This window comes from Magallana gigas, chromosome 6, assembly GCF_963853765.1.
Source record: "Magallana gigas chromosome 6, xbMagGiga1.1, whole genome shotgun sequence".
Lineage (NCBI taxonomy): Eukaryota > Metazoa > Mollusca > Bivalvia > Ostreida > Ostreidae > Magallana > Magallana gigas.
Window position 1 is genome coordinate 12,287,122 of NC_088858.1, and position 13,502 is coordinate 12,300,623.

General features: G+C 33.3%; 1 protein-coding gene across 1 annotated transcript; it reads left to right on the plus strand.

Annotated features, from left to right (window-relative positions):
- The first annotated feature begins 4,089 nt into the window (after positions 1-4,089).
- Positions 4,090-12,990, plus strand: LOC105340701 (visual system homeobox 2). The gene is made up of 5 exons (XM_011446876.4): positions 4,090-4,681; positions 8,025-8,115; positions 8,964-9,087; positions 11,879-12,059; positions 12,406-12,990. Exons 1-5 carry the CDS (start codon positions 4,297-4,299, stop codon positions 12,687-12,689), a joined length of 1,065 nt encoding a protein of 354 aa, XP_011445178.3. The 5' UTR covers positions 4,090-4,296; the 3' UTR covers positions 12,690-12,990.
- Positions 12,991-13,502: the final 512 nt, after the last annotated feature.

Consider the following 13,502-nt stretch of genomic DNA (forward strand, 5'->3'; position numbering starts at 1 on the left):
AATCAGCGACTAAAGTTAATGAATAGTTCACTCTGTTTGCTGAACTAATGTACATATTTGTGATAATTTAGTTACAGATGTATTTAACTCTATAATTGATGAATGTGTGACACGATTTGTTAGACTTCCCTCCTTCTCTACCCCCTCAGTGTAATATTCATGTACTCAAAAGCAAGCTGGCCTACACACGGCAAGAAGTAGTGCAGAAACTGTATGAAAATACTGTTCCCTCAGAGAAATGAATGCTTTAATCAATGATTTTTATGATTGTGTTAATTTAGATTGTATCTGTGTAATATCGAATCTAGAGATAATGTTGCTGATATATGAACATTAGCATTAAATATTCACTCTTATTTGATGACCTCGATGAATTAGATTTACACATGTCGTTATCATTTTTGTATAATACATGCATGTCCTTTTGTGTTCAAAAACATTTTGTCACCCTTTTAAAGTTGGTTTGATTGATCATTGATACGTGTTCTTTGAACTACAGAAAATCATAGTACCGAATATACTTTAAGGTGTTGAGCATGTCAGGCATAATGAATTATCGAAGGCATTATGTTTTTAATCTTAAAATATCTGTAAACAATCTGGAATCTATTTAAGCAATGAATGCATATCATTTTCTCAAAATAAAATACAGCGCGTCTTCTTTAGCAACCGTTACAACAATCGTAGCAACTCCCAGGAGAACAACATTGATATCAAAACAAGAAAAAAAACAACAATAACAACAATATTTTGATATTGTATTTTACAAAACCAACAACATGAAATAGTATTTTAAAATAAACTAAGGTGATTAAAACAAGACCTTGACTTTGAATATGATAAACTAGTAACTCTAACAATCTAGTGTTCAAATAAGGAAGTTGAGATTGATGTCAAAATAACACGGATTTTTTCAGACACAACTTAGAGTCGGATAAATGTTGGAAGGAACTCCAGTGAAATAGACAGACATACGTCACATTTTTGTTTGACACAAACAATCCCGATATTTCAAGATCTTATTAAAAGCTCTTTATTTAACTAAAATCAAACAAAGTAATTTGATTTCTGCCATTGTGAGGTACACACGGTTTTCCCCTTGACATGTTCTGCTTTAGTATGACTCTTTTTGAAAAAAAAAAGGAACGTATAATAGATGTGTGTTATTCAAAGAGAAACAAGGCATTTTGTTTGCGAACAATTCAATACTATAGTGAGTTAACGTTTGATTCATACAATGTATACCTAATTGAACGTACCAATGAATGTAAAAGCAGAAAGTTCTTTATAGGCAGGTATATATGTTTGAAGCTACGGAACGTTTATGATGAGCCCCTTAAAAGTTTTTATTTCTGATAGCTATTTCTGATAAATCAGAATATTTTGCTAATTTAGTTTACGTGCAATTGATAGTCATGCATGTAAAATATGGCAAGAGTTCGGATAACAATTTGTAGAGTATCTTTTTTTTATTTTTTCAGCGTTTTATGCCTACTGTTTCTTGTTAAGTAAATGTACAATATTCATATGGCGTAAGTGTTATTTAAAATTTAAAAAGAGATATTTTGCACGTGCAGTTATATTGCTCTTTCTATTTATTATTTTGTGTATGCGCGTGTGTATCTTATACTTTATTCTTTTGTTGTCTTTATATAAAAAGTATCTTCTGATCTAGTATAGACTTTTTGTGTAATAGTACTAACGCACTCTTTCAATACGTTGTACCCGTAGATAGGTTTCATTTTCATTCATTTAAACATTGATTTTCGTTCTGTCGCGTCAAGTTCTATTATTTATTATGCTTATCGAAACTGTCATATTAGATTATAGAAAACTAAAGATTTTGAATGGTTGGATTAATTTGTAATTAATTATTCAAATTAAAGCAAAGATATCTGTTCGGTTAATATTGATAGCTAACTATGTCAACTACAGCTGGTTTGTCAAGCAGATGTTTATCGCTTATATAGTTAAACTAGCCAAAACTAGCTATATTTCGTATTTATGGAGTTTATGGGGTTTTTGAATAAATAAATAATAGAACAAACCAGTAAATTCCCAATGCAGTTATCGTTCACCTCCATTGTTCTAAGAGATTAATTCATTTGCTTGAGGAGGTGAAACGACTTCCTTTCATTACGCTGAGAGGGAAGGTCTTTGATGAGCTTAATTTTTTACCATAAAATCATTTTTATGAAATCTGAAAATTAAAAGCATACTTGTTATCGGCTCAAAGGCGTTTTCCCCGTTTTATCACAATAGATTGTTGCTCAAAAAAGTATTTTCAATGCATTTCTCTATTACCTTATACACTCTGTATGTAGCATACTCGTTTATTCATCGTTTAAGATATGTTATGTATATTGGATATATTGAATATACTTATGTTTATCTAGTATGAACATATCAACTAAAACCAATCCTTTGTATTTCTAACATCATACTTTATGTATATATGCAAATATGTTCCGTTATCCGCCGTTTTTTTTTTTTTGTGTGTGCTCTGCTAAATGAGATTGAGTTAATCGCCTATGATTGATTTTTTTTTTACATAGAACCAATTACATTTTACTACGGTGACCCGGCTTGTTACGTGAATTAAAATGAAATTTAAATAAGCCAAAGTTTTTTTTATATTGAAATTTAAGTAAAGATAAGTCCAAATTTATCATATATTAAAAGCAAAAGAAGCGGAACAAAAATAACGGATCGTTATGCCAAAGTCATATTACACGTCAATTTGAAACTCTGATTAATAATATCCAACAAAGTAAACACATGGATGTAGAACTACTAATTACATGGGCGAGCGTAAGACCCGCGGTTTTTCTACTAGGACATTTCCTTAGTTAGAGTAGTGATACTTGAATAATTAGTGCCAAATTATCGGTTCAAATCAACCAGCGTAAATGGCAGAAGAGGTAGCGGCATATTCACCCGCGGGGTGGTGCCCCAACAATTGGGAGGGGCGGAGGGTAGATGCACGCGCCGTTGCACGACTCAGCGGGTGTAATTCAAGCCGCACAAGTCACCTGTCCCTTAAATACATCAAACGGAACTCGATGTCATTATTCCGGGTAAGGCATTGGGTCGTGTAATCGGCTTTTTTTCATAACCAACTAATTTTAATGCTTACGTGCCCCTTTTCATTCTTAAACAAATGTTTTCTCCATACTGTCGAATTAGCGGCATTGTAGAAAAAATGAACCAGAAAGCAAGTCAAGTTTTGGTTAATTTCCAAAATACGGTATTGTCTCCTCCATATAAGCTCCAGAAAACGTCAATTAGGACGTATTTCTGGAGCGTTCACGAAGGCGACGTGTGTTTCCTAGGAAAGACAAAGATGAAAGAAGCAGTTCAGAGCCAAATTGAGTCAATTAAAAGTACTTTGATATGACTTTAATGAACAGATTACCAATCGTTGTCCCCCAATCCTAAGCTTCTCTTGCTATTAATGACTTCGCTCTCAAACTAGACGCAAAGAAAATGTCATTAAAGAAATGTAAAATCCAGGAATCTACAATGCATTCGTTTCTAATGTTGCCTTATTAATGTGTTGTATTTTTTGTTTTAAACTTTCATAAGCGCGTGTTTGTTACAGTAACAACTTATTATTATGAAACGTGTCATTTCCACAAGTTTTTTTTTTTTGCAATAAGATAATTAAATAAGAATTTCTCTATCTACGTAATAATTAAATAGATTTGAAAAGGACGTTATATTCGAGCAACACATTATGTATACAAAGACCTTCTTCATTAATTAACGCTAATTATTTACTCTTCTATTAATATCGATAATCTATCTGACTGTATATTTTGACATAGATGCTTCATATTAATGTTGAATAAATGCAAAGTGTATCTAGAATATGAAGTTTTTCAAGAAAAACAATAGAAAAGCACTGAATACAATTGCAATAGAATAATTCTATCAAAAGTCGCGACCAGTAGGCCGAGTAGGGCGGCGAAGAGCTAGCTTCAGCCAGTCGATTTCTCAGCTACTCTAACGAATGAATACCAATAGTTGATTGGCAGAGATTTCTATCCGTTTGCCAATACAATGGGCGGATGCGTTGTTCGCTAGTAACAAAAATTAATATAATCAAATCCTCGTAGTATAAAGATTTCAAAACATTGCAATCTGACGTGTTAATCAACAGATCATTGCAATGTCCGTATTGAGAAGTCTAACCAGCTAAGTCGTAAAAATTGCCCTAAAAAATCTACTTGAAAAATATTCATTTGCCATTCAACTTAAATTGTGAATTTACTTATTATTACAACTGAGGGAAAAATGATGAACTTTGCCCATAATCCGACTTATGTCGCTGCTTTGGGAATGTCGGCACCATTAGGACTGTCAGCTCACACTTTCCCGCCAAATTCCTTGGGACCGGGGAGCCGGGACAGAATGTTACCCCAGAGGTCTCCTTTTGGCATTCAGGAGTTGTTGGGATTAGGCAGCAATGAGGAGAGTGAGAGGTTGAGAGTGTCAGAGGCCATGATTGGTCCTTACCTGTCGTCCTCTCTAGAGGCGTCCCGGGGGTCGGGATTAAAAGACAGCCCCCCACTTCCCCCCTACTCGTCATGGCGGTCTTCGTTTTTGAGTGCACTCACTAGCACAGCTCATTCTGTACTCAATCTCACGTCCCCTGCCACAAAAACGGATATCAAGCAAGGTGAGGTAGATTTTTTTTATCTAATATTCCTAACTCTTTTTTTAGCCTTTGCTTCTAAAGAGATGATATTTTACTTGTTTGCTTTTTTAAAGATGAATTATTCAAGATATATTGGCTTATCTATCATCGTAAACCGAAATTTCATTGTGTAATGAATAAATCATATATCGAACCATTTCTTCGTAATACCATTTCATGTGAAATAGCGCATTGTTAAAACCAAGTGAAACAATGGATAACAAATATAGATAAGGCATTTTTTTTCATTTCTTTACGGCTGTATATTTAAAGAAACATTTTGAAAATTATTGATAAAGATACACGTAAAACGCAAGTTATTTATTGATACCGATAGGCTTCTGTGCCTGTTTTACCTAGATTTCTTTCATTTACCTTTATAAATTGTCACATGGATACTGAAGCTCATGCTTATCACATTTATTTAATTTTTTTTCTTTTAAGTGTTCGTTAAATGCGCAAACCTTTATTGATAAACTTATGAAAATAGTCCGCAAAATTCATACATTTTTTAAACAAAACACATATTCATTTTTATTCATCTAAGTTGTAAATATACAGATGGTATTTCTTATAAAATGTAAAATTTGAATTGCAAATAATGATTCTGCAATATGTATGACATATCTTACTAATAGAATAAAGAATGCCAAAACAAGTAAAAAATTCAGACGTTCTTTTTCTGAGAAAAAAACCTTGGAATAAAAGAAAAACCTTGGAATTAGAGATGCTTAACATTTCTATATATTTTTGACTTCGAAGCAGAATAGAAGAAATTACTGTTTTGAAACAAACTAAATGCCAATACAATTTCACGGATGTGTCTTAAAGGTATAAAAACATGTATTTTGATGACACAGAAATAAATAAGGAATATATTTTAATATACATATTAAATGATGATTGTACCGGTCTCTCAAGTTTGACATTTACTCAAAATACATAAATTACAGAACAAGAAAAATAGTTTAATGGTTAATTGGTACAAGTAAGAATCTGACAGTTGCTAATTCGATGTCTTGTAAATAAAAGAGACCACCTTCCTGCTAATCGTTCGGATGCTTCCTGCCAATATTCCCGACTTAATGCATTAACAAATAAACAACCAGAGCAAGAAATCTGTAAGTATATGTTGAGGTACGCAAAGTAAACAAATCACTGCCCAACATCTAATCTGTGACTGGACATCAACTAACGAAAATAAAGAGAGTTTTCCATTGTTTCAGTCATGTATTTATTACTGCGCTTAGAGAAACTTCTACCACTGTCAGTAACAGAAACCTGCTCTGACTGTTTCCTCTCACACAACACGATTGAGTTCGTTATCCACTCACCTGTAATTTCCTTCTATTGACAATCTCATTCCAAGTTTAATTTGCTAATATGGATAAATGCCGATGTAATATTGTTCGGCCTTCGAGGGTTGCTCCCGGCGGGTCCCAAGTGGGGTCTTCCTCTCTTCCTTTATGTCGTATTCTTTCAAAGTATCGAATATCTACGTGTGTTGGGGGTAGCTGATTAAATAGAATATTTACCTGGAGTTCCTCTGTGTATCTCACCTAGCCAATATGTCGAGGCTGATCATCGTTATTAGCGGGTAATCACGATGAAATCATGTTCCGGGATTATTCCCTGTATGAATGGATTTACATGGAAGGTCGTTGTCATTGAATTTGAAGTCAGAGAATACATTTTATAAGTCACCCTTTGTATATATTGTAATAAAAAATGAATGACTCGAAAATAAAAGAGACAAGGAAAATGTATGCTGACATAAAAACATGTCTTGGTACAATCTGAAAAAACCACACTTTTTTGACACGAAAAGGGAAATACAATATAGGTCTATTTTCTGTTTTGACATTTTTTTAAATCATATTCACAAAAACAGTTTTTAGCCCGTATATTTGCAGATATAGGTAGAAACCTACCAACTTAATTCGAATTTGCAATATTGTAATCATTTCTTACTAAGAATCTTTTTTTTATTCTTTGCTTCTGGTGAAAATAAACTCCATTTTCATGCATGTGCATGTAAATTGATTTGAACATATTTTATTGTACATGTATATATAATATACAGTGCGTTTGAACACAAGTTCTAACAATTTACTAAGTTCTCACGTGCACCCTGATACAAATGATTTACGATTGTCATAAAACAGGACATATAGAACATGTACAGTATTGCCAAGACATTTTTATGAATTTATGATCCAATCATGAAATAAATAATCATAAATTCGTATACTACGTATTCTGTATCGTTAAATTATTATTGAGATATTCAGAATAGCTTAATTTTTATTTTGTTCTTCCGATAATCTTTATTCCCTTTACATTTTAGAGAGTATCTTTGAAATAAATCTTGCCAGTTTCTTTGAAAGACGGATATTTACACACAACTGGATTAAAATCGAATTACGAAACCATAAATGGATATAAATGTTACATCTGTAATGTAATTGTAATACGTTTGTATTCTTTCTAAATTTACAGTTGAAAATCATAATGAGTAATTATTAGGGACTAGGTTTCAAGTTTTTTACCGTGATGTTGTGAAAGCATGATTAAAATTAAGATTAAATTAAATTAAAATCAAAAATAATTTTTGATGGACAGAGCGTTCATTAACTTTGCAAAACAGAACCACATAGGAGTACTTAACCTATGAAAATTTTAATATTCTACTATTAAATAATTAGCGAATGTTAGCTTCTCTTTCAAAATTTTTTTTTTTGCTTCAAATGTAATGCCAATAACGCAATGATATTCGATAAATCTCACTACATGTTCAAACACAAAAGATGCATTATAGATGAAGTGATCCAAATTCTAGACAACAGTTTACCTAAATATTTATTACGCATATACAATGGAGGCTTCAAAACGAGACAGCGAATTACGTCTCATGTGAGTATCCCGTAAAATGAGGAATCTGAAATTGACAGAAAATTTTGTTATAAATTTCACTTCACATGAAGTTTACATGCTTTTTCACAAAATGCACTTAACTTGAGAAAAAAAGTTAAAATTACTTGAAATGAATTTCACGTGAAAGTCATGCAATAAACAGACGCCAGGGGTAACGTCCTTCTCAGATTATTCTGAAATAAAAATGTTGCAGCACCAAATTTTGAAGAATCTAAATTTTTGTAAGGGAAATTAGGTTCATTCCACTGATGTCATAATCTGCTACGTTATAAAAATGGTATGAAAAAAAAATCACATGGGTACCTATATCTAGCAGTAATAGATATGTTTATTAGGATAAATATTTATATTGTTTGGGTAGAATACATGTAACTTATTCAGAATCTTGCAGTACACGAACAGTCGAGCAGTGAAAAGGTCGGCTACGAGACCACAGAACAACAAACTGTCGGCAAAAAGAAGAAGAAGAAGCGACGTCACAGGTAATGCCATATTGTCCCTGCCATTTTATACAAAACATAGAAAGAATCCCAGAGAGAATTCCACAAAACGAAAACCTTCATTAAAAGACTTCAATTTTTTATTGTAAGAGAACCAACTTGAATTATCTTCGGGAAACTACTCTTTTATGTTCTTGATCATTTTTCTGAATTCGATAAAGGATGGAGAATTGCGTGAGGAAAGCCAGCCAGATCACAGAAAAACCCCGCGCTCACTCTCGTTTTTTCTTGGAAGACAGTATAATTAATATCGACGATTTTATTAGCATTTTCCGCATCGCTGTACAATTTTACAGAAGAGTATTAGCCTATTAGGCATAAATTTTAATGTCATCAGGCAATTAATAAATTGCAAGGAGAATAGATCTAACGCGGAGATTAGTCCTGTAAGCCGGTGACGATACAATCAGATGGAAAATATAACACGATATCCAGGACAGCATTCAAAACGCAACATTAGTTCAACCATGGTGTAGGGACCGGGCCAGACAAATAACAGCTAATTTGTCATTCTAACGACAATCAATATGCAAAATGTTCATAGCGGATCTCCCGAGACATATCGTGGTATTTCCAAGGCAAAAAGAAAAATTAATAAAATACAAAGGAAGGAGTTATCTTCAAACCTCAAATATAGCACCCCAACCATCCCTAAAAATCACACACTTATCATAAGCAATGAAACTAATTTCCTGCGTTTACTCACTTTTAAGAGTAGCTGATATTGATTGATTGTTTAAAGTTATTTCAAGCATATTTTGGATCATTCTTTATCTTGACTTGAGGGGACACCTTATTAACCATACGTAACTTTTGTTTTATTCACACAGAACGATATTTACAAGTTACCAACTAGAGGAACTAGAGAAAGCTTTCAAGGACGCCCACTACCCGGACGTGTATGCACGTGAGGTGCTGGCACTGAAAACAAGTTTACCAGAGGATAGGATACAGGTAAACTATTTCAGGATTTTTTAAGATTTATATTATTTATTTATTTTGGGGGGACAAGTTTTATTAAGTAATTAAGAAACGTTGTACCAATAGAACGTAAAACATAGAAAAATCCGTGGTCTTTCCCCCCCGAAACAGGAAACGTAAGAACTGTTTCAGGATGTTTTAAAAAAATTGATGAAACAGAAATCTCTCTCTCTCTCTCTCTCTCTCTCTCTCTCTCTCTCTCTCTCTCTCTCTCTCTCTCTCTCTCTCTCTCAGACATAGTCGTTACACCAAGAAGATTTACTCACACTCATGTCACTATGTACGCATGTCCTGGCGTCCACCTCTCAACAATCAAATCTCCCGGGAACATCGATCCATTTTGTATCATAATAGATTAGCAGTATTCTCAAGTGATTGCTGCCGCAGTTATGTGATTTCAATTAATAGATTTGTTATATTTAATGCAATTTTATCTGTCGTGACCATTTTCAATTAAAAGCTAATTGCTTAGAACTGTAGAGCGCGGGATCGTCTGCTCCTGGTTTTATTGGCGGGAAACCGGGCATCCGCATCTCTTCAAGTAACACGATTTCTATGGTTTGGTGTTAAGTCCAGAGACAACGGAGCAACGTATAGATCACTAGAATAATCTTCAGATCATAATGGCTTTATTTGGAGAACGATTCTAATGTCATCGAATTTCGCACTTGCAGATTCTGCACATTATTCTTTCACGGTCCAAACTACCGGAATAGAAAATCTAATTGCTGAACTTCACTATGTGGTCCGAGAATGATCCAGAAAAAAAGAAATGAATCGCAAGCCAGTTCCCATCTAACGGAATTACACATTTAAAAGGATATTAGCTATGAATTCATTCGTGTAAATAAACCAGAAACACAAATTGCTACTGTTAATAAAAAGGTCTTTAATTGCGGATCTCGTAAAACATACGGATCCATCACCGCAAGATTTCAATTCTGTAGAGGATAAAATGAATAATTCCCGGTAAATCCATGAATGCGAGTTTCCAGAGCTCATTAAGTTGTGAAACGGATCATCCTGTAAATTCAAATTTGAAGAGGTGCAAGACATGCAATATTCATACCCAATGAAATGTTTCCTTTTTAAGGTCTCGGTGACAAACCTTTTAGTTGTGTAACTCAAATAAGATTTGTATCCGTTGTATCTACTCACTCAAAATAAAATTAGGTTTTATGTAAAAAAAAAAAAAAAAGAAATTTCAAATAGCTTTGTAACTTTAATTCAATTTCTTTATTGCGAAAGACATACGTCTTATAGCAGTAACGAAACAAGGATGGATCGACGAGCGCCGTATGAAATCAATATTTAAAAATGACAAAATGATGTTATAATTTGTTTAATATTAAAAATACGTTGTAAATATAGCAGTGCCGTGTGTTTAGATCTGTTTTAAAAAAGATTCTGCAGGTTCTTGTGCCTCTAAATTGGAAAAGTCCTTTCTTCCGTCGTATAATTGGTTTAAAACATCGTTTCTTTTAAACTCTAATTACTCCTTATTAAGAATCGGTATGTAGCTGTGCGGTATGAAGTTTATTTGTGAAATGCGAATTAATGGTTTGGTTTTAGAAATTGGGAACCCCCTACTGAGGAAACCGGAGTCCGTCGGCACGAGCTTTCCCGCAAAACCAAAAGCGTCTTGTGCGATGCATGTGCCAGGATATCAATTAATAAGTTTGTAATTTAGAACGGAAAATTTAAAAGACATTTTGTACGGAAGACACCAGCTAATGCAATTAAGATAATAATTAGGTTGTCAACTCGTTTTCTGTCGTATATGATAAATGGCTTTTAAGCACAAAACACAGGCATATTCAATATTAAGAGAGGTAACACTAATAATGGGATTAAGATGAAACAAATTTTGTTTCTTCTTGCGATCCTTGTTGTAACTCAATTCTGAACAAAATAACCAAGGGTTTATAACAGACAAACTCTTTAACCGTCTTTGTTTTAGTTTTCGATATGTATTGAAATCGAGTTATCCTTCCTTTGATGAACAGATTGATAGATGAATGAGTACTGTGAATCTTGAATCAGCCTTACGTATAACCCGTTTACATGTATATGAAACCATGTAAAGAATAAATACAGCGGCAATAGGATATTCAAATGCTAGCAAATAAGCAAAATAATGATAATAAAAGGGGAATCAGGACCAAGAATGTGATTGAGTATCTACTAATCCGTTTGGACTGGTGTATAAGTCAAATTTGAAAGGTTTTCAATTTATCTACGTTGATATTGAGATAGGATTTGAGAATTTCATAAGTTCACGAGTATGACATGAATGCCTCCAAATAGGCCCAAATTACTGCTCATTTCCATTAGAACCATTTTAACAAGAGCTTGGACTTTGGGTAAATGTGTCAAACAGCAATGTGACGTAGGCATGTCAATTTCATTGCTAGCCACAGCTATGGCTCTTTGAAATCAACAAGATTTGTCTGGCTTTTGAGCTAAGACTACACAATCTGTATATAATTTGCTTGAAACCAGCGTCATTTTTAACCTGTTTTGACACAAGAAATAGATTGTTACGTCCTACTGAATGTCCAAGGCCTTAAATTTGTTAAGATGGTTCTAATTACATACTTTTAAAATCAACAAATTGACTCTGGTGAACTAAAATGCGTATTGCATGTAAACGTAGAAATTAACTGCTGCGACTTGTGACAAGCTATAGTTTAAATTTTTATATAGCATCATTTATTAATTAATCCGAGTTAACACACTGAGTTTGATTTTTTTTTCATTACAGGTTTGGTTTCAAAATCGCCGAGCAAAGTGGCGAAAGACCGAGAAGACATGGGGTCGCAGCAGCATTATGGCGGAGTATGGATTGTACGGGGCCATGGTACGACACTCACTTCCGCTTCCGGATACTATACTTAAAAGTGCTAAAGATGGCGTCACAAATTCATGTGCACCCTGGCTTTTGAGTATGTGTGGCTTTTTGCGTTTTTATTTTTAAATTATACTCATTTATGGTTGCTCGACACACCAATATAATATTTGATTGATACCATATCCTTTGCAGGAATAACTTTTAAGTTTTTCTTGATAAATACAAAATTCCTATGAAATAATTGAAAGCTTATATCGGTCTTTTCATTGCAAATTCTCATTTCAAAAATATACTTAAGTTAATTTATCAAATTATTGGTTTGTCAAACAACCTTAAGGAAAGATTTTCATAGACTATTTTTCATGCATACGACAATCAAATTGTACCTAACAATCCTTTTTATTGTGAATAGATTGAAACCTGCTATATTTATAATCTAGGCATGCATAAAAAATCCATCGAAGCGGCAGAGAAATTTAAAATTGTTGATGAAACCAGATCAGATACGTCATCTCCGGACATGCGCAATAGAGATGAAAGAAGGTCTGAAAGCATTGCAACCTTGCGAGCTCGAGCACAGGAACATAACGCAAAATTTGGATCAGAACTTTGTGACAAGTCTGACACGGAAAGTGAGGACGGAAATTCAAGTTCATACAATAGCAGGTTCGAGGAACCAGAATCAGACAAAACACTTGGAAATGAAGAAATTGAAGTGGTTTAAATATCTGTGTCATTGTGTAATATTTTTATGAAATAGTCATTATATTCTTGATGATTTATAAAACGCATGAAGAAATATTGTAACTTTAATATTATTTGAGTGAATGATTATTTATTGGAAAGTTTTTTGTTGAAATTGAACATCATCCATACACTACATTATAATCATTTTGATGGAGTTTATTGCAAGTAAATAAAACAAAGCAGATACATGTACTGATTGATTAATTCTATTTTCCAATACAGTGTCATTGTAAGATCGCAAAATAAATAGGGTCATTTGTGAATGTTTAGCACGTTTTTTATAAGTATTATGTAATCATATTTTTTAACAAAATATATGTAAGATGATTAAACAAAAATCGACTACTCTACATGTATGTCATTAAAGTTTTCATTACGTTGACTTTTATCCCAATGTGATGATATTGGTTGTCACAGCAACAATAAATGCAAAGAAAAATATAGAGGTATTAAAAGTAAATAATTGATTGTGGATTGGGTGATATAATCAAGTTTGCAGGATGAAATAATATACATAACATAGATGCGTACACAATTACCTGTTAGTATTAGTTCGTTCTAAGTAAAGGTGCTAAAGTTACAAGTCTAAGGCTAAAAAGATATTGTCGTTAATTAGTTGTACTATAAAACAGCATATAAAAAATGACCAAACTCTTAAAAACTGCTTTGAAAAGTATGAGAGACAGACAGACAGAGAGAAAGAGAGACAGACAGACACAAATACAAAGGAGAAAGAGAGAGAGACGTTTACGAGAGTTTACCAGCATTATGAAGTGGTTCATTCCAAACA